This window comes from Gopherus evgoodei, chromosome 2 (genome assembly GCF_007399415.2).
Source record: "Gopherus evgoodei ecotype Sinaloan lineage chromosome 2, rGopEvg1_v1.p, whole genome shotgun sequence".
Taxonomy (NCBI): Eukaryota; Metazoa; Chordata; order Testudines; family Testudinidae; genus Gopherus; species Gopherus evgoodei.
In genome coordinates this window covers 14224607-14251420 of record NC_044323.1, presented here as the reverse complement: position 1 = coordinate 14251420, position 26814 = coordinate 14224607, and the positions used below count along the sequence as shown (strand labels likewise).

Genomic DNA, 26814 nt, shown 5'->3' with positions numbered 1-26814 from the left:
GAGTTCCTATAATGTGATGTGTTGCACGGTGCAATGCCTTACCTTCTGAAGAAGTTCAAGAGCCTCTTTTCCTTTGCCATTATGATAGTTTCCTATCCCCTGAAGGAGGTAAAGCCTTAGAAATAAAACTTTCTCACTTCCAGAACTTCCCTAAAGAAATTTTCAATAAAGAAAAAAGTTAGCATATAACAGACCATCAGTCCATTCGATGCTAATTGTCATGGCACTCAACAAGCAGGTGAAAAACTTTACATTCTAAAAGGATTACAGATTTGTGCATGTGAAAGTTACAGACACTAGACCTGCTCTTGCAGTCAAATCCATGTGGGCAGAGCCCCACTGAAGTCAGTGGGATTCCACACAGGTGCAGGGATCCAACAACAGGATGGAGGTCTGAAAAGCTATTTAAATCCTGTTACATAGTGCACTATGCTATGGAAAACAGACTGAGAAGCAAAGAAAACCATTTTACATAAAATTAAAATAAAAACTGAAGAAACTTTTTAAAAAGTTTCAAATTTTATTCTCTTTTGGATCCATTTCATACGCACATACACACAAAGACACACACACGATACTCTTGGTTTTTTAAATATATTTATTTATAAATATGAGTATCTTCTCCCATCGCAATATTATGTGAAAGATTCTCCTGATCTATCCTCTTGCTGGAAGAGTTCACTTTAACAGAGCCAAAGATCCAAAAGAACACTTTTGTTCACTTTAAACAGATCCAAAAGAAATCTGATGAGGTTCAGCAAGGACAAGTGCAGAGTCCTGCACTTAGGAAGGAAGAATCCCATGCACTGCTACAGACTGGGGACTGACTGGCTAAGCAGCAGTTCTGCAAGAAAGGACCTCGGGATTACAGTGGATGAGAAGTTGGATATGAGTCAGCAGCATGCCCTCATTGCCAAGGCCAACGGAATATTTGGTGTATTAGAAGGAGCATTGTCAGGAGATTGAGGGAAGTGATTATTCCCCTCTATTTGGCACTGGTGAGGCCACCAATACCTGGAGGCCACCAATACCTGGAGTATTGTGTCCAGTTTTGATCCTCCCACTACAGAAGGTATGTGGACAAATTGGAGAGAGTCCAGCGGAGGGTAATGAAAATAATTAGGGGGCTGGGGCACATGACTTATGAGGAGAAGCTGAGGGAACTAGGGTTATTTAGTCTGCAAAAGAGAAGAGTGACAGGAGATTTGATAGCAGCCTTCAACTGCCTGAAGGGGGGTTCCAAAGAGGATGGAGCTAAGCTGTTCTCAATGGTAGCAGACAACAGAACAAGAAGCAATGGTCTCAAATTGCAGTGGGGGAGGTCTAGGTTGGATATTGGAAAAACTATTTCACTAGGAGGGTGGTGAAGCACTGGAATGGGTTACCTAGAGAGGTGGTGGAATCTCCATCCTTAGAGGTTTTTAAGACCTAGCTTGACAAAGCCCTGGCTGGGATGATTTAGTTGGGAACTGGTCCTGCTTTGAGCAGGCGGTTGAACTAGATGACCTCCTGAGGTTTCTTCCAACCCTAATCTTCTATGATTCTATGATCTTTAATGTCTGTTGGTTCATCTGGTCATCCCTGCCTCATGCCTACATAAACCCCTTTGAAGCCTGCAGAATCAGTCTCCTGTTGCTAAATGCTTGTGTATTGGGGTTAGTGTTTTTGAGAGAAAATTCAGCCTTGTTTCCTTTGTTAATGAAAACTGTGTGACTAACCGTGGTGCTGCAGTGAAAGTACTCCTTTATTCTTGAACTCATGATGCAAGGCCTCAAATAATTCAAGACTGGAGTAGAAGAAGAAAGCTACAAAATGTGAGACCAATTTTAGGGTAACAATTACATTTTTAAAATATTTTCCTTTGTTTAATACTACTTCAAGCAGTACTTTCAGAAGCCTCTAACCAATTTATATGAACACTATCTTCAAATTCTGATCAAGAAGTAGGGCAACACGTTACTACCACCACCACCACCACCTTTCTTTTATGTCAATAGATATCAAGGCTCATTACAAAAGAGGGAAGTATAATTTCCCCCATTTTCCAACAGGGAAACTTCGGTACAAAGAGATGAAATGACTGGTCCAAAGTCACCCAGCAGGAAAGTGGCAGAACCAGAAACAGAACCTAGTTCTCCTGAGTCCCAGTCCAATGACTTATCCACTAGACAGCTGTCAGTGTGCATGTTCAAAATGTAACTCAGTGAAAATATATATAGCAACTGTGAAAAATCGGGATGGGGGTGGATGGGGGATAGTTGTCTATATAAGACAAAGCCCCTAACAGCAGGATGATCTTGATAATATTGGGACATCTGGTCACCCTAAATATGTAATACCTATTAAAGAATTCCAACATAGGTGATATATATACTGAATTAGCCAGGTAACATTATTTCCCCATCAGACAGAAATGTGATGCAGTTTGAAGAAAATGTCATTAACAATATAGTGAGGTGGGGAAAGCAGCTATGTTGAATTCTCACAATGCATGTCTAATGCTTTTACAGTGTTGACAATTACACATCTGGAAAGAGTGAAAAGTAAAGGTTAAAGGGGACATATGAGTACTTTACATTCCTAAAAAAGTTATGAAATACTGGAACAATAAATGAATATTTGCTAAAACAAAACCATCTTCAGTAAAATCATGCCAGCATACTTTTATTGTGAGAAGTCTTTCGTGATTTTCCCCATAACACCTCTTGAAGCATTTGTAGGCTGTGGCGAGCTTTTTCTCTGCATCATCAAGGCATTCCAGCTGTCCCAGGCGGAAGTAGCACCATACTATATCCAACTGCAACACTGCATAATTATCAACTGTATTCAGAAGTTCATTGCCACAATCACTGTAAAACAGCAATAAAATATTAACTAAGTTGCTTCTTCATTCCCTACAGTGTTGAAGAACTGGGACAGGACAATGTGAAAAGGAAAACGTGTGTGAGTGTGTACGCACATATCATGTGCATTCCGAACATTTTTACAGTTTGACCATCACACTGATATAAATGTAACATACAAAATTACTTTTTAATTTATCAAAATAATATGCTCTTCTCTCATGTCATGAGAGTCCCTGGTATATCAAATTATGGTATATTACATTTGACTTAAATCTACACTATCTTTACTTTATCTTGTTTCTACATATGATACTGCAGTTTTAAAAGTATAGTGGAGTTACAACACCCTAACCTTTTGGGAGGGTATAGAAACCAATCATCCTCATTCGAGGCATGTAAAGATCCAAATTGTGCTCCTTGGAAATTCCCTCAGAACGTGTTGGCATATCAGAAACATATCGGGAGACCACCACTTTTTTGGACACCAAAGGAGGCTGCATTAGACTAGAGTAAAGCAATTTTATCAACCATTGCCCACTAGTGGCATGCTTGTGGAAGAATACCATGTAAAATAGTGGCTGTCGTTACTATAAAACGGTGGTTTTCAACATGGCCTCTGCAGACTATCTGAGATTTCCTAACGGGACGCACCTTCATTTGATATTTTTTAGGGGTCCGCAAATGACAGAACGTTGAAAACCACTGATGTAAAATGTACGCTGTGCAGTATGACTTATGCTGTTCCCATAACTGGTTGGTACTCTTAAAAAGCCACATGACAATTCAGAAAGGTTCTTACCAGAAGCGTTTATCAGCGTCCAGCAAGAATGGCAGTGCTACAGCATATTCTTTTTTCTTCATGAATGCTCTGCCTTTTTCATGATAACCCATAGCTAATAGAAGGGACTATGAAAATGGATGAAGAAGATATTAAAACCTTATTATGTTCACAATTAAAAAGAAATATAACTTACATTATTTGTTGTCTATGGAAAAAACATTCCATCAAGTCATTTTATCTCCCATCATTTAATGCTTCTTCCCACCTATCTACCCATCTGTTGTCCAATTTATTGAAAACAATGATTGCTACTGATACATGACATACTTCACCTGCCTTACTGTGCATTCACTTTTAAAGTGCAACCCTAAATATGTTTTCAAGAATTTACTCATAAACAGGATAAGTCTCTTACTGAGCATAACAGTACAGAACAGCATCGGGCCAGTGTTCACAAATAACCAACTAACCCTACTATTTCCAAATAGGTGATAAAATCCCATGAGTCACCTGCCAAAAATCTAATCTTAATTTTTCAATTCTACTAAACTAAATGACAGTGAATGTTGCTGAGAACTTTCTGGTTCTTGCACTATGACAATGAACGGCATCATAAATAGCAACATTACTTTATCTAAACATTCTACAAGATTTCTTCTTGTACCTTTAACGTCTTGTGTTCAGCACTGAATAAAATCCTTAAGGTGATTTTTCATTTCTTGCAATGTTGCATCAGAACATGCAGTATATATGCTATTTGGGGTTACCTTTGTAAAGTATACTGAAATATCACCTGGGGCAGAGTAACATTATGCACCATGTGAGGAAATCAGGTCACAATTAACACATTGCACTGGTGCTGCATGCTGGCTACTTCTTTGCTTCTGGGTGCTTGTTATGATTTTTAAATCGCTGAATGATCTAGTTATCTAAGAGATTGTCTCTTCCTCTGTTTTTCTGCCATAGTGGTCAAGATCTAATGAGTTGCTCTTGCTGTCGGTTCCTGGAGTTTCACTGTCCAGGACCAGTAGCAAGGCATTCTCAGTTGAAGTCTCCCAGATGTGAAATTCTCTCATTCTAATGGTCTACCAGAACCTAGGCTTGGTGACTTTCCAGGCACAAAACGAGAAGACGTATTTGTTTAATTAGATTTGAGTTCACTATTAGCACATTTCCTGTAGCTTGTGATTTAAACTGACTGAGATCTTATGAAGAAATTATTTTATATTGTTCTAACTAAGACACCCAGAAGCTACAACAATAGGTGCTGTGTAAAATACATAAATTAATGTACAGCTCCAGGCATGAAGACAAAATGCAAACACATTTTACAAGAGACTCTACAAGAAATCACAGACATTAGATAACTGTCCTGAGACCATCAAAGTATTCTCAAATGTGCTGGAACACAGTTCTGCTTCACTTTTATCAGAAGACCACTTCTATTAAGCAATCAGTTTTTGCTGGCACCTAGAGAGGTTGTTTAAGAAACAGTTTTGACCATTTCAATATACTACTTAAAAGTACCACATGTGAAGATTATTTAAAAGGTCACTAAATAATATCTTCCTTGAATGTTATACTTACTTTTTTGGCTTGCTGAGGAATCTTGATAGATCTTCCAGTTTGGTTAGCTATATCCAGATATGGAGTGGTATCTGGATCTAAATAATCCTCTGCAACAAAAAAAAGAGTGTCCATTGATTCATTATCAATGCCTTCAACAGTAACAACAAAGTATGATTGTGGTCTTAAAACTAAATCAATATGTATGTTGTTAAAAAAAACTGTAAATAAAATGAAGTAGAATAATGTATGTGGCTTCCAGAGAGAGTTCTCTATTATGGCATCTATTGTGCAATGAGAAATCTGATCCATGAATAGCCTTCATGGAATTGTTTGCAGGATCTGGGCTTCTCCTTAGTTCAAGCCTAAGTTTTTGAATGAAATTCTAAATTGTGTGTGCTGTAAAGAACTTATTCAGGAGAGGAAAACATCTGTATTTCCAATGGTGCATAATGCATTTCACTTAATAGACTGATTACAGCGAAATACAAAATAACTAGCTTTATTCTCTATGGTTTATTCAACTAAAACTAAATATATTTGCTTCCCTCAGTTTCCCTTTGGTGCTTGCAACCCAATGATCTGTTTCTTATTTGCTTTGGTTTGACTTAACATGAAAAGATGTTTTGCCAATTTACCAATGCCATCCAGGGAAAGCTCTGTGATCTCCGGATATGCAAAGCTTCTGTCCTGTAACTTTCTTCAACCCAGGCAACTGGGTTCTCAACTCCCTCCTATTCTCTCATGTTCATTGACTTGCCCCAATCCAGCTATGAGCTGTGTGGCTTGATCCTTGAGCCCTGCCAATGGAGCCAGTGAAGTCTTCCCATAGATCCTCGATACTCTAGTGCTGCACTGTATACTCCTGGGGGCGTTCTGCACCAAAAAATTAATTCTGTGCACAATATTTTAAAATTCTGTGAATTTTATCTGTCAAAATAACACTACATAATCATGCCAATTTAAATTATTTTGGTAATTTATTTGAAAATACCTGTCAGCAAGTATGTCTGTAACAATACAGACACAAACAAAAATTCCCCCAGGAGTAGAGAGTTAAAGAAACCCCTATGACAACCCGGTTCCTATTTCTCTGTCCCCATCCCTCCACCCCAGCCCAGCTAGGGGGCCAGACACCCACAACCGCTCCCCCCATTGCCCACTTGCGGGCCCCCACAGCCAATACACCTGAATCCCCTCCTTCCCAGAGCCCAACAACGGCCCCCACATCCCAGATACTCACACTCTGTCCCCCGCCAGAGCCCAGCCGCTGGGCTTCCCAAGCCCAGATACCTGTCCCCCTTCCCTCCCACAACCCAGCTGCGTGGCCCCCCTTGCCCAGACACCTGTCTCCCTCCCCCCGCAGAGACCAGGGATCTAGAGGGAGAAACAGCCTGATGCTTGGTCCTAGACTTGCAGTTTACTGCATGCCAGGGGTTCTCAACCTTTTTCTTTCTGAGATTCCCCCAACATGCTATAAAAACTCCACAGCCCACCTGTGCCACAACAACTGTTTTCTGCATATAAAAGCCAGGGCCGATGTTAGAGGGTAGCAAGGAGCACAACTGCTTGGGGCAGCATGCCACTGCGGGCACCACAAAGCTAAGTTTGCTCAGGCTTCAGCTTTAGCCCCTGGTGGTGGAACTGGTGGTTCCGGCTGCAGTCCCATGTGGCGGGGATTTGGCTTTCTGCCCTGGCCCCTAGAAAGTCTGATGCCAGCCATGCTTGGCGGACCCCCTGAAACCTGCTTGCGGCCCTCCATGGAGCCTCACACCCTGGTTGAGAACCACTACTGTATGCCACCCTCTCCTTCCCTCAGGGCATGTTGGGAACTGCAGCTGACAGGAATCCTTGAGCTTTCTCTCCCTCCCCCCAGCAGTGTCTTCTATGTGCAAACTGGCTCTGCCGAGTTCAGTGGCCCTAGACAGCAGTGCAGCCCATTTGGGGGGCGGAGGGGGGAAATTCAGGCACAGAATTCCCCAGGAGTAACTTTACAATGACTGTGTGTATTGTTTCTACAATACTTGCTCAGTATTTCTGGAACTAAACTTATGGAGGTCTATGCAGGTGCAGAGATCTACCTGCAAAGAGCTTACTGAAGAACTGAAATCTAAGTTGCCTAACAGGCCCAAAACAGAGCGGCATTTCCAACTACTTACATTTTTTGTTACAACCTAATATTACTGCAAGCAACCCATTGTAAGAGAAGATTAGAGGAAACTCGTTTGCATACTTTTACATTTGACAGGACTTTAGTGAATAGTCCTGTTAAGTTTTCTATTTGTGGGTCTTTCAAGCAGAAACTAGGGAAAAATACATTTTTAAAACTTCAAACTAACAAAGGGCATCCTGGGCAGGCGTAGTGCCTAAAACTACTCTTAACTCACGTTTTGAAAATGACTACTTTCAAACTGACTGTTTCTTTAACTTGGTCCACAGTTGCCAGCAGTCTCCATCAAAACTCATGGAGAAGAGAATGGCCTCAACTGTGGACTAAAATGACAAGTGAACTACCTTGCATAGTGAAATCATGGCCACCTATGATCATAACAGAGGTAACTAACAGAGAAGGGTATAACAACTTATAATTTATCATTCTGGCCTAGCTATTTCTGCAATAAATACAAAACACGTTTCCAGAGTTGTCAGTATCTTAACTCTCAAGTCCCTCATTTAACAACAGATTCATACAGTACCTTCCTCAAAACTCAAAATGTTCTATAGAATCACTTCATCTTGCATGGTCCCCTTGAAATATGTGTTAACAACCTAGGCTAAACAATCTGTTCCACCTTATATTCAGCTATGACTCACAGGACATTTCCCAGACTGAAGAAAATTTTGGTGTAAGCAAAGAAGCTCGTCTCTCTCACCAACAGAAGTTAATCCAATAAAAGATATTACCTCACCCACATTGTCTCTCTTATGGAAACACGAGCATTATGCAAATAAGGTCTTTTAAGACAGGAAATGAAGAAGAATACTATAACCAGCTGGAGAAACCAATTTTCAAGTGGGCAGAAAGTAATAGCACAAACTGGAATCTGGCCAATTTATTGGCTTTAATACCCTTAGATTCATAAGATCAACTAAAAGTAGCATGGTGCCTCCTAGGATCATGACAATGGCTTTGTTCAGCATCAATTTAGGAATGAATGAATCACCTAGTCCACTTCCTGCAGCACTTGGGTTTTGCTTGGAGGTTTCCCATCCAAGTACTGACAAGGCCTGACCTTGTGTAGATGCGATTAGATCACAATCCAAAGTTATACTAATTTTTCCACTTTGCCTTGTTTTCTTTAAAATAGAAGTGTTGTTTTTTTTTAACTCATACTGCTGTCTTCTACTGCATGTAAGGATAAAAACCCCGTACCTCTCGTTGCCAGTATTTCTAAACCCTTTTTAGTTCTTTTCATCCTTTCCTTTCTCTCATTTTCCCTCATGGTCTCTTTTTCATGCTGCATTTCTTCTTCCTGAACTTTTTTTTTGGTATCCTCCTCACTTTGTCTTAGCTCAAGCACCATGACCTTTACATTGTGTGTTACACCTTGCTCTTCAAGTGTTTTTCCTGAAAAACAGAGCATGATTAATAGGCAAATTACAGTTACAAAGACAGTACATTTCATGTTGTACTACCAGATAACATTATAAAACAGCTATTCCTGCTAGGAAGATTTCAACAGGAGCAACCACCTAAGGGCTAGTCTACACTGGCAAAGCTACAGCACTGTCACGGCAGCGCTTTAATGTGCCTTGTGTGGTCGCCTCCACAAGAGGTGTAGCTCCCAGCACTGTGCTCAGGGGGGTGTTTTTTCCACACCCCTGAGCGAGAAAGTTACAGCACTGTTAATTGCCAGTGTAGACAAGCCCTAAGACAACGCATTTTCCTCAACTCCCTCTACCCTCCATTACTGTAGAACTATTTGCCAATGTACGAGCACTTCAAAATGGTTTTCTTCTCCTCAGAAGCATACAGGGGTAACTCATCCTCTAAATACAGCTCCTCCATATTAATACTTGCATGATCTGGTACTTTTTCCTAAGCCAACATTTAGTGGTTGGCTTACGTCCTCTAATGTGATGGGTGATACCCCTTATACATTTATTCTAGCTAGCCTAAGTGTGGATATGTTTATTATTCACAGAAGTGTCTTATATTCATGCTGCACTGTTTCAAATATTAAACTGAAAGTCTCAAGTACTGACTAATGTAATGTGCAACTAAGTACCCTTAATTACCAAAATCTTCAGTGTGAATTAAAGGCGTTTAGAATCTTTCAGGATCAGGTCTGTATCCCCCAAAGCTTCCATATTTTAAAATGCCCTAGTCCTTTTACTCAAAACATGCAGGGCTAATTCCTTCTCTCAATGAAGTTAATAATTTCAACCAGAGGAAAAACTGGTACCAAAGTGATGAGACAGTTCTGTGTTTGTCGATCTGTCTATGTATCTAAGATACTCAAACGGCTCCCATTACTGTAGCATCTGAACATCTTGTCACACTACACCCCCATATTCTTCATAGAGATATTGTTATATATATGATATGAATATGGCATAACTTTGATATTTTATACCAGATAGGTCATGTGAGGTATCATTGAAAAAGTTATGATTTACTGAATATGATTATCCTATTTTATGCATGTATTATTTTTGTATCTGAAGCTAGGAATATTATCTATGCATCTATTACAAATGTGTTTACACCTGAGGAATGCCCACTGGACAGAATGCAATCAATCTGGATGACCCACTGGGAAGGGCCATTAGGGAAAACAATAGGTCTTCGAAGATGATAATCACCCACTGAAAAGTCTTCCTGGGGATGCTACAAACAGCCTCTGAGTTATGGCTGCAGGGTCATGTGACCAGGTCACTTGGTACTGGACCCCATAATACTAGTATTTTTCCACTAACCAGGAGTGGGAATCTGCAATCTGCCTAGAACAATATTTAGAGTGAGAACTTGCTCTTTACAACCAGTTTCTATAGTATATTAAGCTTAGATTGTGTGTTGGTGTTATTTGCTAGGTAATCTGTTTGCTATACCTTATAATTACTCAAAATCTATCTTTTGTAGTTAATAAACTTGTTTTTGTTTAGTCTAAAACCCAGTGTGTGGAATTCATAACTAGGGGACAAAAAAGCTGTTGCATCTCTCTCTCTCCACCTTGAGGGAGGGAGCAAATTTCATGCGCTTATGCTGCACAGTTCTCTGTGCAGCGCAAGACAGAATAATGTTGGGTTTTCACTCCAGAGGAGGCACTTGAGTATTGGGCAGTTCTTTAGCTGAGCCTTCCCATGCAGAGCTGATCTCAGCGTCTGTGTGTAAAGCTGCAGCTGGGTGTGTCCCCACTTGTATGTATGCTGGTTAAGTGCAGTCTGAAGCCTATGGGGGGCGGGGACAGGTTGGCTGTCTTGCCTCATCAGTACTGTGTAAAGGGAGCCCAGGCTGATGGGTCAAGCATACTCAGTGGCACCCCAGTTCCAAGTGGCACCCCAGGGGAAAACCCGTCAGACATCTGACAATCTTTTTTAAAATAGCACGGGGTAGCCATGTTAGTGTGTAACTGTAAAAAGCGACAGAGCCCTCTGGCACCTTATAGACTAACAGACGTATTGAAGCATAAGCTTTCATAGGTGAATACCCACTTCGTCAGACATGAAGACATAAATGTATTTACCCTCACAACACCCCTGTGAGGTACGAAAGTGCTTTTATCCCTGTTTCACAGATGGGGAACTGAGGCACAGAGAGACTAAGGCCCAGGGTCACATAGGAAGTCTGTGATAGAAGGAGGAAGGAAACTGAACCCAGGTTCTTGATGGCCCAAGCTAGCGCCCTAACCATTGGTCCATCCTTTCTCTCCATTTACATCATGATTTCTTCCAAGGTAGCTAAATGTGTCTTAGACACTGAATTTAGGACATCAATGAATGAATTAATAAAGAACAGAAGAAACTTAATTTGTAAAGACAAACCCTCTGTTCATACAAATGTCTCACAAATCAAAAAGATGGTAAAGATAAAGAAAAGTTTAGAACATGTCACTTTACAACATGAGGTTTTGGTAAATTATGTGATTTAAATCTGAGAATGTGGTACACTGAGCTTTTAAAATACATAAAGTTATCCTCTTCCATAATTCTCTCCTTTGATTTTGACCATTACAATAACTCAGACTTCCTTTAGAGTAGAATCTAACAAATCCGACTGCTGTTACTGTCTAGCTCAGGGTTCTCAAACTTCATTGTGCTGCAACCTCCTTCTGACAATAAAAATTACTACATGACCATAGGAGGTGGGGACCAAAGCCTGAGCCTGCCCAAGCCTCGCTGCCACGGGCGGGGGTGAATCAAAGTCTGAGCCCCACTGACCTGGCGTGGGGGATGCCAAAGTCGAAGCCCTGTAACCTGGCCCCGCACCTAGGGTTGAGGCCGAAGCCTGAGTCTCGCTCAGTCCCGGGTGATGGGGCTCAGGTTTCGGCCATGGGGCCCAACAAGTCTACACCAGCCCTGGTTACCCCATTAAAATGGGGTCCCGACCCACAGTTTGAGAACCGATCTAGCTCTTATTTCCCTGCTATTAATATTGTTTCTGTGACTGACAAAATTACAAGGAAGATGATTTCTAAGAAAGACATAATTACAAAATAAATATAACATATATTCAATTGGTGATACATACCAAGGTCAAGCTGCTTCTTATTTATAATTATTTTGATATATTTTTCTTGAAATCCATACATCTGTGCAATCCTGTGAAATAAAGTAGTTAATTCCAAAGTATAAATACCTTCTTGTTGCACTTTGATATGAAATATTTTGGCAACATATTGCAATAAAAATTAAAATGTTATATATTTGTAACTGGCTTCAAACTTTTATACAAGTCTGCTTGAAAATAAAATAACATTATTAGTAACTGGATACAAATTCACCATATCAGGTGAGGAGAGGATAGAACATTGATATGGTTTCTGATTTTAATCAATAAATAGCAATAAAACACCCCCAGTAAAAAGAAAAAAAAAGTATTTATCCAATAAACTATGGAAAAACACTAGAAATCAGTCCTTGTATCTAAGGGCTTATCTACATGAAATAGTAATGCAAACTACATGGCACTAATATGTTGCTCATTAATTGGTCCACACAGACCCTGCTGGTGAGCACTAAAGGTTCCATAGTGTGCTTTAAACAGTACCGTGTTAAACTGCAATAGGGAACATTGCAAAGAGTATTTACTACTCATTACATAATATATACTGTAATGTATACAATATACATTACTCATTACAGTATATATGAGAGATTCCCCCAAAAAAACTGATTTTGGGGCTTCTACTAGAAACTCAAAAAATTGCTAAAAATAAACCCTAAAAAATGAAATCAATAAACCCAGAAAAACAGAAGCCTAAGGTATTGAGAAGGGGAAAGCAGAGCAGCCAGGATAGACCAAGTAGTTGGAAGGCATCCATAAATGGTATATGTTGTAAAGGAAAACACTTTGTACTCTCAGAAGCTCTAGCTGGTTATTGATTTAGAGTGGCAATTCTCATACTGTGTCCATGGGTCATTAATGGCCTGTTAAACACATGATGGCGGTTCATGGAGAACTAGCTTAAAAGTCATGTGGTGCTAACCCTACACCTTGATTCTACAAGTTAAAACACATGACTTTTCCATGTAAGCAATTGGCAGAGTAACTACAGAGATGTTGTGTAGTCATAAACAAGATGTGTCCATAAGACACACTCTATCAAGCTGTCAAGTATCAGAGGGGTAGCCATGTTAGTCTGGATCTGTAAAAAACAACAAAGAGTCCTGTGGCACCTTATAGACTAACAAATGTATTGGAGCATAAGCTTTTGTAGGTGAATACCCACTTTGTCAGATGCATGTAATGGAAATTTCCAGAGGTGGTACAAATATGCAGGCCAGAATCAGTCTAGAGATAATGAGGTTAATTCAATCAGAGAGGATGAGGCCCTCTTCTAGCAGTAGAGGTGTGAACACACCAAGGGAGGAGAAACTGCTTTTGTAGTTGGCTAGCCATTCACAGTCTTTGTTTAATTCTGAGCTGATTTGCAAATTGCAGTTCAATTTGCAAATGAACTGAAGATCAACAGTTTCTCTTTGAAGTCTAGTCCTGCAGTTTTTTTGCTGTAGGATGGCTACCTTTACATCTGCTATCGTGTGTCCAGGGAGGCTGAAGTGCTCTCCTACAGGTTTTTGTACATTGCCATTCCTAATATCTGACTTGTGTCCATTTATCCTTTTACGTAGGGACTGTGAAGTTTGGCCGATGTACATAGCAGAGAGGAATTGCTGGCACATGATGGTGTACAAAACACTGGTGGATGTGCAGGTGAATGAACTGCTGATGTTGCAGCTGCTGGTGTAGATGTGTGGGCAGAGTTGGCATCAAGGTTTGTTGCATGGATTGGTTCCTGAGTTAGAGTTACTATGGTGTGGTGTGTGGTTGCTGGTGAGAATATGCTTAAGGTTGGCGGGTTTTCTGTGGGCAAGGACTGGCCTGCCTCCCAAGGTCTGTGAAAGCGAGGGAACATTGTCCAGGTTGGGTTATAGATCACTGATGATGCGCTGGAGAGGTTTAAGCTGAGGACTGTAGGTGAGGGCCAGTGGAGTTCTGTTGGTTTCTTTCTTGGGGTTATCTTGCAGTAGGAGGCTTCTGGGTACATGTCTGGCTCTGTTGATTTGTTTCCTTATTTCCTTGTGCGGGTATCGTAGTTTTGAGAATGCTTGGTGAAGATTTTGTAGGTGTTGGTCTCTGTCTGAGGGGTTGGAGCAAACGCGATTGTACCTCAGCACTTGGCTGTAGATGATGGATCGTGTGGTGTGTCTGGGATCTAAGATGGAGGCATGAAGGTAGGCATAGCAGTCGGTGGGTTTTCGGTATAGGGTGGTGTTAATGTGACCATCACTTATTTGTACCATGGTGTCTAGGAAGTGGACCTCCCGTGTAGATTGGTCCAGGTTGAGGATGATAGTGGGGTGGAAGCTATTGAAATTGTGGTGAAATTTTTCCAGAGTCTCCTTCCCATGGGTCCAGATGATGAAGATGTCATCAATGTAGTGTAGGCAGAGAAGGGGTGTGAGTGGATGAGAGCTGAGGAAGCGTTCCAGGTCAGCCATAAAAATGTTGGCATATTGTGGGGCCACAGAGCTCAGCAACCAGTTGTGCTATGTCATCAGAAGGTTGAAAAAGCTACCGGGGGGAAGCTGTTCTAGACCTGATTTTAACAAATAGGGAGGAACTCGTTGAGAATTTGAAAGTAGAAGGAAGCTTGGGTGAAAGTGATCATGAAATCATAGAGTTTGCAATTCTAAGGAAGGGTAGAAGGGAGTACAGCAAAACAGAGACAATGGATTTCAGGAAGGCGGATTTTGGTAAGCTCAGAGAGCTGATAGGTAAGGTCCCATGGGAATCAAGACTGAGGGGAAAAACAACTGAGGAGAGTTGGCAGTTTTTCAAAGGGACACTATTAAGGGCCCAAAAGCAAGCTATTCCGATGGGTAGGAAAGATAGAAAATGTGGCAAAAGACCACCTTGGCTTAACCACGAGATCTTGCATGACCTACAAAATAAAAAGGAGTCATATAAAAAATGGAAACTAGGTCAGATTACAAAGGGTGAATATAGGCAAATAACACAGGAATGCAGGGGCAAGATTAGACAGGCAAAGGCACAAAATGAGCTCAAACTAGCTTTGGGAATAAAGGGAAACAAGACGACTTTTTATCAATACATTAGAAGCAAGAGGAAGACCAAGGACAGGGTCGGTCCACTGCTCAGTGAGGAGGGAGAATCAGTAACAGGAAACTTGGAAATGGTAGAGATGCTCAATGACTTCTTTGTTTCAGTCTTCACTGAGAAGTCTGAAGTAATGTCTAACATAGTGAATGCTTACGGGAAGGGGGTAGGTTTAGAAGATAAAATAAAAAAGAGCAAGTTAAAAATCACTTAGAAAAGTTAGATGCCTGCAAGTCACTAGGGCCTGATGAAATGCATCCTAGAATACTCAAGAAGTTAATAGAGGAGGTATCTGAGCCTCTAGCTATTATCTTTGGAAAGTCTTGGGAGATGGGAGAGATTCCTGAAGACTGGAAAAGGGCAAATATAGTGCCCATCTATAAAAAGGGAAATAAAAACAACCCAGGAAACTACAGACCAGTTAGTTTAACTTCTGTGCCAGGGAAGATAATGGAGCAAGTAATTAAAGAAATCATCTGCAAACACTTGGAAGGTGGTAAGGTGATAGGGAATAGCTGGCATGGATTTGTAAAGAACAAATCGTGTCAAACCAATCTGATAGCTTTCTTTGAAAGGATAACGAGCCTTGTGGATAAGGGAGAAGCAGTGGATGTGGTATACCTAGACTTTAGTAAGACATTTGATACGGTCTTGCATAATATCCTTATCGATAAACTAGGCAAATACAATTTAGATGGGGCTACTATAAGGTAGGCGCATAACTGGCTGGATACTCAGAGAGTAGTTATTAATGGCTCCCAATCCTGCTGGAAAGGTATAATAAGTGGGGTTCCGCAGGGGTCTGTTTTGGGACTGGCTCTGTTCAATATCCTCATCAACAACTTAGATGTTGGCATAGAAAGTACGCTTATTAAGTTTGCGGACGATACAAAACTGGGAGGGATTGCAACTGCTTTGGAGGACAGGGTCAAAATTCAAAATGATCTGGACAAATTGGAGAAATGGTCTGAGGTAAACCGGATGAAGTTCAATAAAGACAAATGCAAAGTGCTCCACTTAGGAAGGAACAATCAGTTTCACACATACAGAATGGGAAAAGACTGTCTAGGAAGGAGTATGGCAGAAAGAGATCTAGGGGTCATAGTGGACCACAAGCTAAATATGAGTCAACAGTGTGACACTGTTGCAAAAAAAGCGAACGTGATTCTGGGACACATTAACAGGTGTGTTGTAAACAAGACACGAGAAGTCATTCTTCTGCTCTACTCTGCGCTGGTTAGGCCTCAACTGGAGTATTGTGTCCAGTTCTGGGCACCACATTTCAAGAAAGATATGGAGAAACTGGAGAGGGTCCAGAGAAGAGCAACAAGAATGATTAAAGGTCTTGAGAACATGACCTATGAAGGAAGGCTGAAAGAATTGGGTTTATTTAGTTTGGAAAAGAGAAGACTGAGAGGGGACATGATAGCAGTTTTCAGGTATCTAAAAGGGTGTCGTCAGGAGGAGGGAGAAAACTTGTTCACCTTAGCCTCTAATGATAGAACGAGAAGCAATGGGCTTAAACTGCAGCAAGGGAGATTTAGGTTGGACATTAGGAAAAAGTTCCTAACTGTCTGGGTAGTTAAACACTGGAATAAATTGCTTGGGGAAGTTGTGGAATCTCCATCTCTGGAGATATTTAAGAGTAGGTTAGATAAATGTCTATCAGGGATGGTCTAGACAGTATTTGGTCCTGCCATGAGGGCAGGGGACTGGACTCGATGATCTCTCGAGGTCCCTTCCAGTCCTAGAGTCTATGAATCTATGAATCATCAGGGATGCTGTTTCTGACAGCTTGTATTCCAGCTGTGTGTGGGATATTTGTGTAGAGACCCTCCACATCCATGGTGGCTAGGACGGTGCTTTCTGGAAGATCACCAATGCATTGTACTTTTCTCAGGAAATCTGATTTTTGCCTGAATATTTATACCTGCCTCTGGAAATTTCCATTACATGCATCTGACGAAGTGAATATTCACCCACGAAAGCTTAAGCTCCAATACATCTGTTAGTCTATAAAGTGCCACAGGACTCTTTGTTACTCTATCAAGATGTGCTCCACCCTATGAAAGTTTGAGATCCCCTGATCTAGAACATACTGTAATAAAGCACTATGTAAAAGCGTGACACGAAACCAAAAGAGGACACTAACCATTTAAAGGGGAAATAAAACAAAGATTATTATACTTACTGGGATCTTAGTTCCTCGCCAGTGATGATCAATTTAGTCTCCAGCAAGCTTTTTCTGGTCTAGTGTAAATATTTTTAAAAGTTATGGTATCCAGGTACTTTGGGCATTTTCGTAATTAAACTACTTTTGAGCAGCCACAATTTCTCTCTTTATTTTAAGACAAAAACTATGTTAAAATAGCATTAAGGTTTAGAATACACATAGTAACGATTTACAGGGATGCTGTAATAATTATCCCAAAATAATCATTATAAAGCCAGAAAATTCAGAGTTATGGTTAACTCAAATCCAAACAAGTTATAGAAATGCACAATTAAGGCACTCAACCTTAACTCTGCTTTTTTTGTCTTGCCACAGAATAGTCAGATTATAAATTAAAGCCTATTAATGTTTCTGATCCCAGATCAGATAGAGACATATTAAGTTGTTTTTCCTCATAGCGATGCTACAGAGCTGAGTTAAGGTTGTTTAGGGTGCATACCCTGAACCCATAACGCATTCCCCATTGAGTAGAGCTATTCCAATGCACAGTTTTTTTCAAATAAAGTTTTACCATTAAGGTTTTTTCCCCCCCAATATTTTTCATAAAACTTTATCTTTCAGCAGAGGCTGGCACATAAAATCTCCTTCAGAAACACTAAGTATTGCATCTTTCAAAATGAACACCATTGTTGTCAATACGAATAAGAGCACAGATTGCCCTCAGCAGTGATGGAAACTACCTTCTATTGTTATCAGTGGGAGTGAAGTGATCTTGACCTACTCCACGACACAGTCAGGAAACAGAAAGTTGCTGAATGGAGGTGGTGGTCATCTCTGCTAAGGGTCTGTCCATCAGGGAAATTTATATCACTATGTATTCCAGAATAAAAGTGTTTAGGGACTAATAAAAGGAATTATGCCAATATAATGACAGTGGTATAATTTTATAGCAGCATAATTATACCGGTTAATTTCCCCATGCAGGCAAGCCTCCCTAAGAGCAACCCGGGGCCTCAATCACATTAAAAATAGGAAACTGCAGCCATTTTCAAACAGTTTATTGTTAATTTCTATGGAGATTATTGTCCAGCCTCTGCTGAACGATAAACTTTCAGTCATGAAGACTAATTCTAATTTCTTTAATAAAAACAAACAAAAAAAAAATCTACCCATTATACTAGATCTATTCAAGAAACAATTTTTGTGTAGATAATACCTGAGTTGAGATCATTTGGAACAACAACAACAACAAAAATAAATAAATAAATAAATAAATAAATAAAGAGTCTGATAGAAGGGTGCTAAATTTTTTTTTTAAGACTCCTTTTTAGTAAGTATCAACAGATTTACTTGCAAAAGTAACTTCATTCAGAAAACTGAGTAAATGTTCTCTCTTTTAAACAGAGGGTGCAATTGTTCTTTGTACATAAAATAAGAGGTTGAATCCCTGCTTTAAAGTGCAGAAGTCAGCATTAAAAATGGAGCTTCAACTGGTGTGTCTATAAAATGAGATAATATATTTTTTTAAATTTTGAGGAAAATTTAGTCATTTTTGTCAGAAACCGTGAAAACCAGGGACTAACGGTGCTGACTTGAGGCAGGTACATGTGCATAGTGTCCACAGATTAACTCATCTATCCAGCTATATAGTCATATACAGTATTAGAGTTCTAACCTGATATTTCTTGAAGAAAAGTTCTCAAATATGCTGAGTCCTCTATCTGGTGGTTTTGTAACATGGCCAAGTGTACAAGACACACTAGACAAACTATTTTTCCACTCTGTATCAAGTTCAAGCAATGGACTTAGTCAGTTCAAGCTAATTTGCCTCAGATGGCTAGTTTGGGAAAGTAGTTACCTGACCCATAGATTAACCAATGCAAGCATATCTGCAGGTTGCATCATGAAAAGTCAGACATCTACCAATTAAAGTAGCTAAGTTTACAATTTACAGTATTACCCAAGTATATAGGTATATCATAGTTAAAGTAAATATTAGCACTGGCAAACAATTTTAAAAAATCTCAATTAATTGCCAGATTAAAAAACAATAGTTGTGATTAATCACACTGTTAAACAATAAGAGAATACCAATTTAAATTTAGCATGGAAGCATGACCTCCGGAATGGCAGTCGAAGCACAAAGGGACATATGAACGTTCAGCATATCTGGCATGTAAATACCTTACAACGCTAGCTACAACAGTGCCATGAGAACGCCTGTTCTCCCTTTCAGATAACGATGTAAACATTTGTAAGGTTCACTTTTATGATAAAGAGATTGCACTACAGTACTTGTATGAGGAACTGAAAAATACTATTTCTTTTGTTTATCTTTTTACAGTGCAAATATTTGTAAACAAAAATAAAACCCCCGCATTGTACACCTTGTATTCTGTATTGTAACTGAAATAAATATATTTGGAAAATGTAGAAAACATCCAAAATATTTATAATACATTTAAATTGGTATTTTATTATTGTTTAAAAGTGTGATTAATCATGAATTTTTTTTTAATTTAGTTGATTTGTTTTGCATTAATCGTTTGAGTTAACTGCCATTCATTGACAGCCTCAGTGAATACAGTTGTCACATAAGTATCCTTTACATGACAAAATATAGTATTGTTTTGGGCTTACTTACTGTGCCTAACCAAGTATTTTAATTAAAACTGTGATTAAACAAAGAATATATAAAAAGAACAATATCCATATACTGACAACTTAAGATGTTTTATAGAAGTAGTGAAACTGAATGAGCACTATACATAAACTTTTAACTTGGCTGGTGAGATCAGAAAAGATCAAGTTAAATTTGGTTCATTTTTCATAGATTATTAGGGTTGGAAGGGACCTCAGGAGGTCATCTAGTCCAACCTCCTGCTCAAAGCAGGACCAATTCCCAGACAGATTTTTACCCCAGCTTCCTAAATGCCCCTCTGAAGGATTAAACTCACAACCCTGGGTTTAGCAGGCCAATGCTCAAACCACTGAGCTATCCATCTCCACTCAGAATTTGTTTCTGAATGACTCTAAAGAGGGAAAAGCTGCAATGTGTTTTATTTTTTCCTAGATAGTTTTATGACTGAACTGAATTCCCTCCTCCTCCAATCAATTTAGCTTTTCTGCACAAATGAAATGTTTTGCATCAGATACAGAATTTATGGAAGTTGTATGGCCTTTACTGTAGATTTTAGTTATGCTTCTTTTCATAACTTTAGCGTATACAGACTTACCTTTCTCATCTTAAGAGGTAAAACCACTTCAAGTTTTGCAACCCCTGTTGTCTTATAAGCTTCATTTCCTGTTCCACGCTCAATTGCTTCACACCGTATTTCTTCAAGAATGCACTCCGTTTCATTTTCACTGAGCTTCACCTTGGCTGAATATTTCTGCGCAAGCTCCTAACACAAAAATAAAAGAACATACATTAGTAAAACATAAAATAGTAAAATGTGTCGTGTATGAAATAAAAGTGAAAAAAATGACTGCAGAAGAATGAGGCAAAATACGTACCTTCAACTCTAGACCAGCTTCTTTATTTTCATTTGTGTATGGAGGTTTCCAAAGCTGAATTTTGTCTTCTCTTAAACAATTTTTAAGTTTTGCTGCAAGATATTTCTTTTGTGCCATTCTTTAATACAAAACAAACAGGAAAAATGAAAAAACTAACTAATCTTTTTGTATGGTTGTTTCTCTGATGAATCAAAAGACCTTGCTTAACTCAGGCCCAGATCCTCAAAGGTATTTAGACATCTACCTCCCACGGCGTTTACTTAGATCACCTAATATCTTTGAGGATCTGGGCCTCAGGGAACATGAACTGTATTGTTCAGAGTTCTGTAGGCAGACTGCATTTAATATAGGATTTTAAAAATACACTAAAAGCAAATTTACAAAGATTCTAATTCAATTTTTATTGTGATCTGATAATTATGTAATAATTGGGATAACTTTTCTATTTAAACATTAACATTTTTTCATTTTATTACACCAGTTGCACAGGAGGATGGAAATGTGTTGGCCAGTGTTGATTTCAGCAAGATAATGGCTGCCAGCAAAACATCAGTAATGCAGTTTTTAAATATAAATAACCAAACAAGTGAAGTACAATGTGAAACCAATAAATGAACTCTTCAGATTTCATTTAAACTTGGAGATGGAAATTTGCTGACAATTCTACAGTATTTTCTTTAGTTTGCTTTTATATACTTCTCTTTATTGTAATTTCACTGTGTATAAGGAAAATTCATAGGTTAAAAATAATATATTAAAAAAAAACAAAGACCCTGCTCCTGCAGCTGGCTCCATCCAGGTTAACCACTGGGTCTGCACAGAGCTAGCCGGAGAATCCGGGCTCAATGTTTTTTAGGGTACCAGTGACATCTTGGATTATAAAAACTAAAAGAATTTTTAAATCACTTTTTAAACCATATATGCTCTATTTTTTCTACATTTTCTTAACTGCCAGCAGTTCTGGTTTTGGCCACGACTGCTCTGTCTTTAGTAACCTACCTAGCTACCATTCTGGGAACGTTGGCAGCTTGTGGCAACAGCGGGAAGCCAAGGAATAGTTTCAGCTCCTGCTGTCTGCTGGAGTTTACTCTCACTGGTTAGATAAGCAGGAGGCTATTAGCTCAGCTAAACTTCTGGCCCCCATTGAATCAAATCAGAACACTCATTATATCAAAGTGTCAACTCTGCTATACTGAAGGTCTGGCATCATTTTCTGTTTGAAGATCAACTCTAAAATCGGCATGCTTACTCAGCTTGTCTTGAAAATTTCTGTGCCTCATGGGGGTGCTGGGTAGTGTTAGTGGTCCAAATTTGGGGTCATTTCAGCAAGGGGTTCCTGAGTTACAGCCCTTCAAAAAAGTCAGCATTTTACAAAATCAACAGGTTCTTTTAATTTCTTTTTTCCACATACCATGGCTCTACTTGTCCCCCCACTGATCTCATTCACTTGACATTTTATCTCAGCTGGTCCATGGCACCCACTGCCCCTTTAGAAAAGCAATACTGACAAAAGCGACAAAGAGTCCTGTAGCACCTTATAGACTATCAGACATATTGGAGCATAAGCTTCTATGGGTGAATATCCACTTCATCAGATGCATGTAGCGGCATCCGACGAAGTGGGTATTCACCCACAAAAGCTTATGCTCCAATACGTCTGTCAGTCTATAACAGGGGTCGGCAACCTTTCAGAAGTGGTGTGCCGGGTCTTCGTTTATTCACTCTAATTTAAAGTTTCCCGTGCCGGTAATACATTTTAATGGTTTTTAGAAGGTCTCTCTCTACAAGTCTATATATAATATAACAAACTAGTGTTGTATTGTAAAATAAACAAGGTTTCAAAATGTTTAAGAAGCTTCATTTAAAATTAAATTAAAATGTTGATCTTATGCCACCGGCCTGCTCAGCCTACTGCTGGTCTGGGGTTCTGTTCACCTAGGCCAGCAGTGGGCTGAGTGGGCTGGGAAGGGTCTGGCAGCCAGAACCCCAGACCGGCAATGGGCTGTGCAGGGCCGGCAGCAGGGACCCCAGATCGGCTATGGGCTGAGCGGCTCAGCCCACTGCCGCTCAGGGGTTCCATCCTCCAGCTCCTGCCAGCCGGGATCCCGGCTGCCGGAACCGCTCAGCCCGCTGCCGGTCTGCGGTCCCGGCCCTGCCCACATACAGTGTGTACCTACCTTCTCCCTGGTTCTGGCCCATTCTCTTCCTCTCTCTGCACTGATCTGATGGTGGGAGTGCACTGAGCACAGGGCTGGGGGTGAAGAGTCTGGCCAGGAGCTAGAATGAGGGAGGGGGCTCAGGGCTGGGGCAGGAGGTTTGGGTGTGGGGACACTTATCTTGACAGCTCCCATTTGGTGTGAGGGGTGCAGGTGGGAATGCGACTCCCATTTGGTGCTCAGGGTGGGGATGTGCGGGATGCATGGGATGTGAGGGGGCTGGGGATGTGGAGGGTGCAAGAGTCAGGGCAGAGGGCTGGGGGCATGTGAGGGGGTGCAGGTGTCAGGGTAGGGGGGCTGGGTATGTGTGGGGGTGCCAGAGTCAGGGCTGGGGTTATGGGGGGGTGAAGGAGTCAACAGATGGCTGAGTGATACATGGCTCAGGGCAGGGACTGGGGGGTGGCATGGGGATGCAGGGCTCAGGGCAGAGGACTGGGTGTGTGTGTGGGGGGGTCAGAGCTCAGGGCAGAGGGCTGGGTGACTGCCCCCCCCGAACCCTCAATCCCCCACCGCTCCTTGTCCCGACTACCCCCTCCTGGGACTCCACCCCCTATCTAAGCCTCCCTGCCCTTTGTCCCCTGACTGACCCCCTAGAACCTTACCCCCTATCTGTCCCCTGACTGCCCCAACCTTTATCCACACCCCCACACCCAGACAGACCCCCTGGACTCCCATGCCTATCTAACTGCTCCCCGCCCCCTGACAGGACCCCCAGAACTCTGGACCCATCCAACCCCCCCCCCCCAGCTCTCTGCCTGCCCCAACCCCTGTCCATACCCCTGCCTCCTGACAGGACCCCCAGAACTCCCGACTCATCCAATCTCCCCAGCTCCTTGTCTCCTGACCACCCCCTCCAGAGACCCCCCCTACCCTAACTGCTCCCCCAGGGCGCCCCTTGATCTCTGTCCCCTGACTGCCCTGACCCCTATCCACCTCCCAAACAGACCCCAGGACTCCCATGCCCCATCCAACCCTCCCCGCTCCCTGACTGCCCCCCTCCAGAGACCCCTGCCCCTAACCACTCCCCTGGGATCCCACCTCCCACATCCAACCCACCCTGTTCCCTGTCCCTTGACTTCCCCCACCCCTTACCATGAGGCTCCCTGCTCATCTGGACCCCTGCCACCGCCACACGCGCAGCTCAGCCCAGCCCCACCCCTCAGAGCAATGTGCATGCAACAGCAGGGCTCTGGATGAACGGGGAGCGTCTTTACCCCTCCACAGAGCCAAATGCTGCCCCGCGGGAGCGCAAGCGCGGTGGCAGGGCTCTGGGGGAAGGCGGGGGAGGGGCCGGCGGCTTGCAGCACTCGGACGGACGCTCCGGCCCGGGACCGCGGACTCCGCTGCTTGCCGCTCGGCAGGATTTTTAATGGCACACGGAGTCCCAGCAGGCAGTCAAGTGCCATTAAAAAACAGCTCGCGTGCCATCTTTGGCACGTGTGCCACAGGTTGCCGACCCCTGGTCTATAAGGGTCCACAGGATTCTGTCGCTTTTTACAGATCCAGACTAACATGGCTACCCCTCTGAAACTTAATACTGACAAAGTTAATATGGAAGAGTTTAGCTGTCTAGAACAGTATGTGCTAAAACTCCCAAGCCAGAGATTGAAAGGCGCATGTGCAGCAAGCCTATGCATGAGGGTGTGTCGGCAATCCATTGTCACAGTAATTTAGTGGCTCCACGGGACATAGCGCAGATATAATTGAAGCTGAGCTGCACACATACACTATAAATTCAAACCCTACCCTTGGCAGAAGCCTGAGAATGACCTTTAGGCATGCAGCTACCGCCTCTGTTAAGGATTCTTCTACTTTTGGGAAATGTGTCCTGCTAATTTGTACAGATAATTTAGAAAGGGCTCTAAGTATTTTCTGAAAGATAATGAATTACACATGCTCTATGCTGATACATGAGAATGATTGCTAGGCATGTCGCTACTCAAATGCCTAATCCATTTTACACACCCCGTTCACCCTTACAGACAGGATTCTATGTACCACTACTATACTTTCATTTACCCACCATAACACTCACATACCACTCATGCATCCTACTTCACTATTGACAATCCTCATGGGAAGACGACCTTGGGCTCAGCTACTGACACTCTACATAACTCTGTCCTGAAATGAGGCAAACTGCATCCCGCAGGTACACACTCAAAACGAGGGGCAGGCAAAGGCAGTCAGAGGCTCTGCTTCCTAAGGCCAGGGCCCTGCAGATCACCTATCACAATCACAGCTCTTACAAATTTATCCAACGAATCCCTCCACTATTCAACACAGCCACACTTAAAAAAGCAAACACAGCTGAAGTGCATGCAGATAATTCCGCAGTGGCTACTGTCAACCTCAGGAGGGGCAGAGTTAAGGTTGCACTAGTGTGTACCTTAGCCTCTGAATACCAGCAAATAAAGTTATGTTTTACTGAACCTGATGTTATGAAAAGGCATGAGATACTACCAGGCAACCTTTACTTTGTGTTAATAAATTGCTTTGTGACTCTAACACTCCATCTCTGCCTCTGCCAGAATAGGAAAAGTGAAAGCAGGGCTCAGAGTGAGGGGAGGTAAGACTCTTGAACAGCTAATATTGGCCTACCAAGTTAGAGGAGTCACATCCTGGTAAATTAGGAAACCAAGGTAGTGGGAAGAGGAAGGAGGTAGAGATGAAGGAGATACAAGTGAAAAAATGTGAATGCACAGGAAGGCTTCTCGTGGAGGACTTTTGGCCCCTAGACACCCAAGCTTATTTAGAAAGTATTCCTCAGCTTACATGGAAATGTTTTTTAAATGTTGGCATTTACACATTCATTCCTCTAAAACTGCGTGGTTAAAAAAGATTCATCAGTTTCTCTTTTGCTTGTAAATAGTTTCACTTTCTGATCTTTTATATTAGGACAGCGCTACAGACAGTTCATGGGAAATGGGAAAAAAAATTAGAAACATTTCTATTAATGTTTGATTTTGAAAAGGTCCTCCCTTCCTAAAAACAAAAACCTAACTTGTAGGCAACGGCTACCCTTACCAGGTGACAGTCTCCCTGTAATCTGATCGACACTAGATCAATTTACACTTGGATGACATTTGGAAGCTTCTTTGCAACCACAAAGACAAGAAACTGTTTTGTTTTTAAAAAGAAAAGTAAATAGTGTAGAAATTGATGTAAGCCGCCCTGTCCATTTTGTTTCTATTATTTTGTAGTAGCCCTTCTCCAGGCTTAAGAGTAAAGGGCTAACACACACACACACACACACTCTTGATTATTAGTCCCTGGAAGTTGCCGGTGCCACAGCACAGAGTGAGCAGTGTAATCTTCTACTTGAAGGGACTTTTTTTAGGCAGTGGCAGAATATCATCTTCCAAAAGAAGTGGAAACAGAATAAACATATTGAACTCCAAAAAATAGGAATAAAGGGGGTATTACTAATGCAGTCTTCCCCCTATGTTTTCATCCACACACTATTATTTATTTTTTAGGCAACTTTTTATTCATTTACCCATTATTATTTACTACTTTTATCTTTTTTTTTAATTCTGGAAATCATTTCATAACAGATATTTTACTTAACAGATATTTTACTTAACATATATTGCCTTAAATGCCAAGTAACAGAGACTTTGATATTTGCTGAGATCAGATTAAAAAAATCTCAAATTGTTACACCATATCTACATGCGAACCCTCTTTACATGTTTTACTAAAACTCCAAATCTGTTCTTTTTGTAACAGCTTCCACTTCCCTAAGTCTTCAAAATATATTTGTCACATTGGAAAATATACTAACAGCAATGTGCAGAATTTTAAATTCAACCTGAATCTGAAAACTGATCATATATACAGTGGCTTTACTATCAACATTTTTTGGTATAGTTTTGTAAATCAAGCTTAGTTGTGATTGTTATTAAACTATTAAAGCAGAAAATAGGGACTGA

At 41.1% G+C, this 26814-nt stretch overlaps 1 protein-coding gene across 2 annotated transcripts in view; it reads right to left on the bottom strand.

The window, feature by feature from the left end:
* The window catches only part of NUB1 (negative regulator of ubiquitin like proteins 1), a 41250-nt gene that overhangs the window by 12009 nt on the left and 2427 nt on the right, over nt 1-26814 (bottom strand). For both annotated transcript variants that reach the window (XM_030550014.1, XM_030550015.1), the window contains 9 exons: nt 20664-20781; nt 20384-20551; nt 17166-17224; nt 11885-11955; nt 8567-8761; nt 5215-5303; nt 3646-3752; nt 2663-2849; nt 43-150 (listed from right to left, as the gene is read on the bottom strand). In XM_030550014.1, the coding sequence (XP_030405874.1) occupies nt 43-150; nt 2663-2849; nt 3646-3752; nt 5215-5303; nt 8567-8761; nt 11885-11955; nt 17166-17224; nt 20384-20551; nt 20664-20781 (1102 nt within the window). The remainder of the gene's footprint in view (nt 1-42; nt 151-2662; nt 2850-3645; nt 3753-5214; nt 5304-8566; nt 8762-11884; nt 11956-17165; nt 17225-20383; nt 20552-20663; nt 20782-26814) is intronic.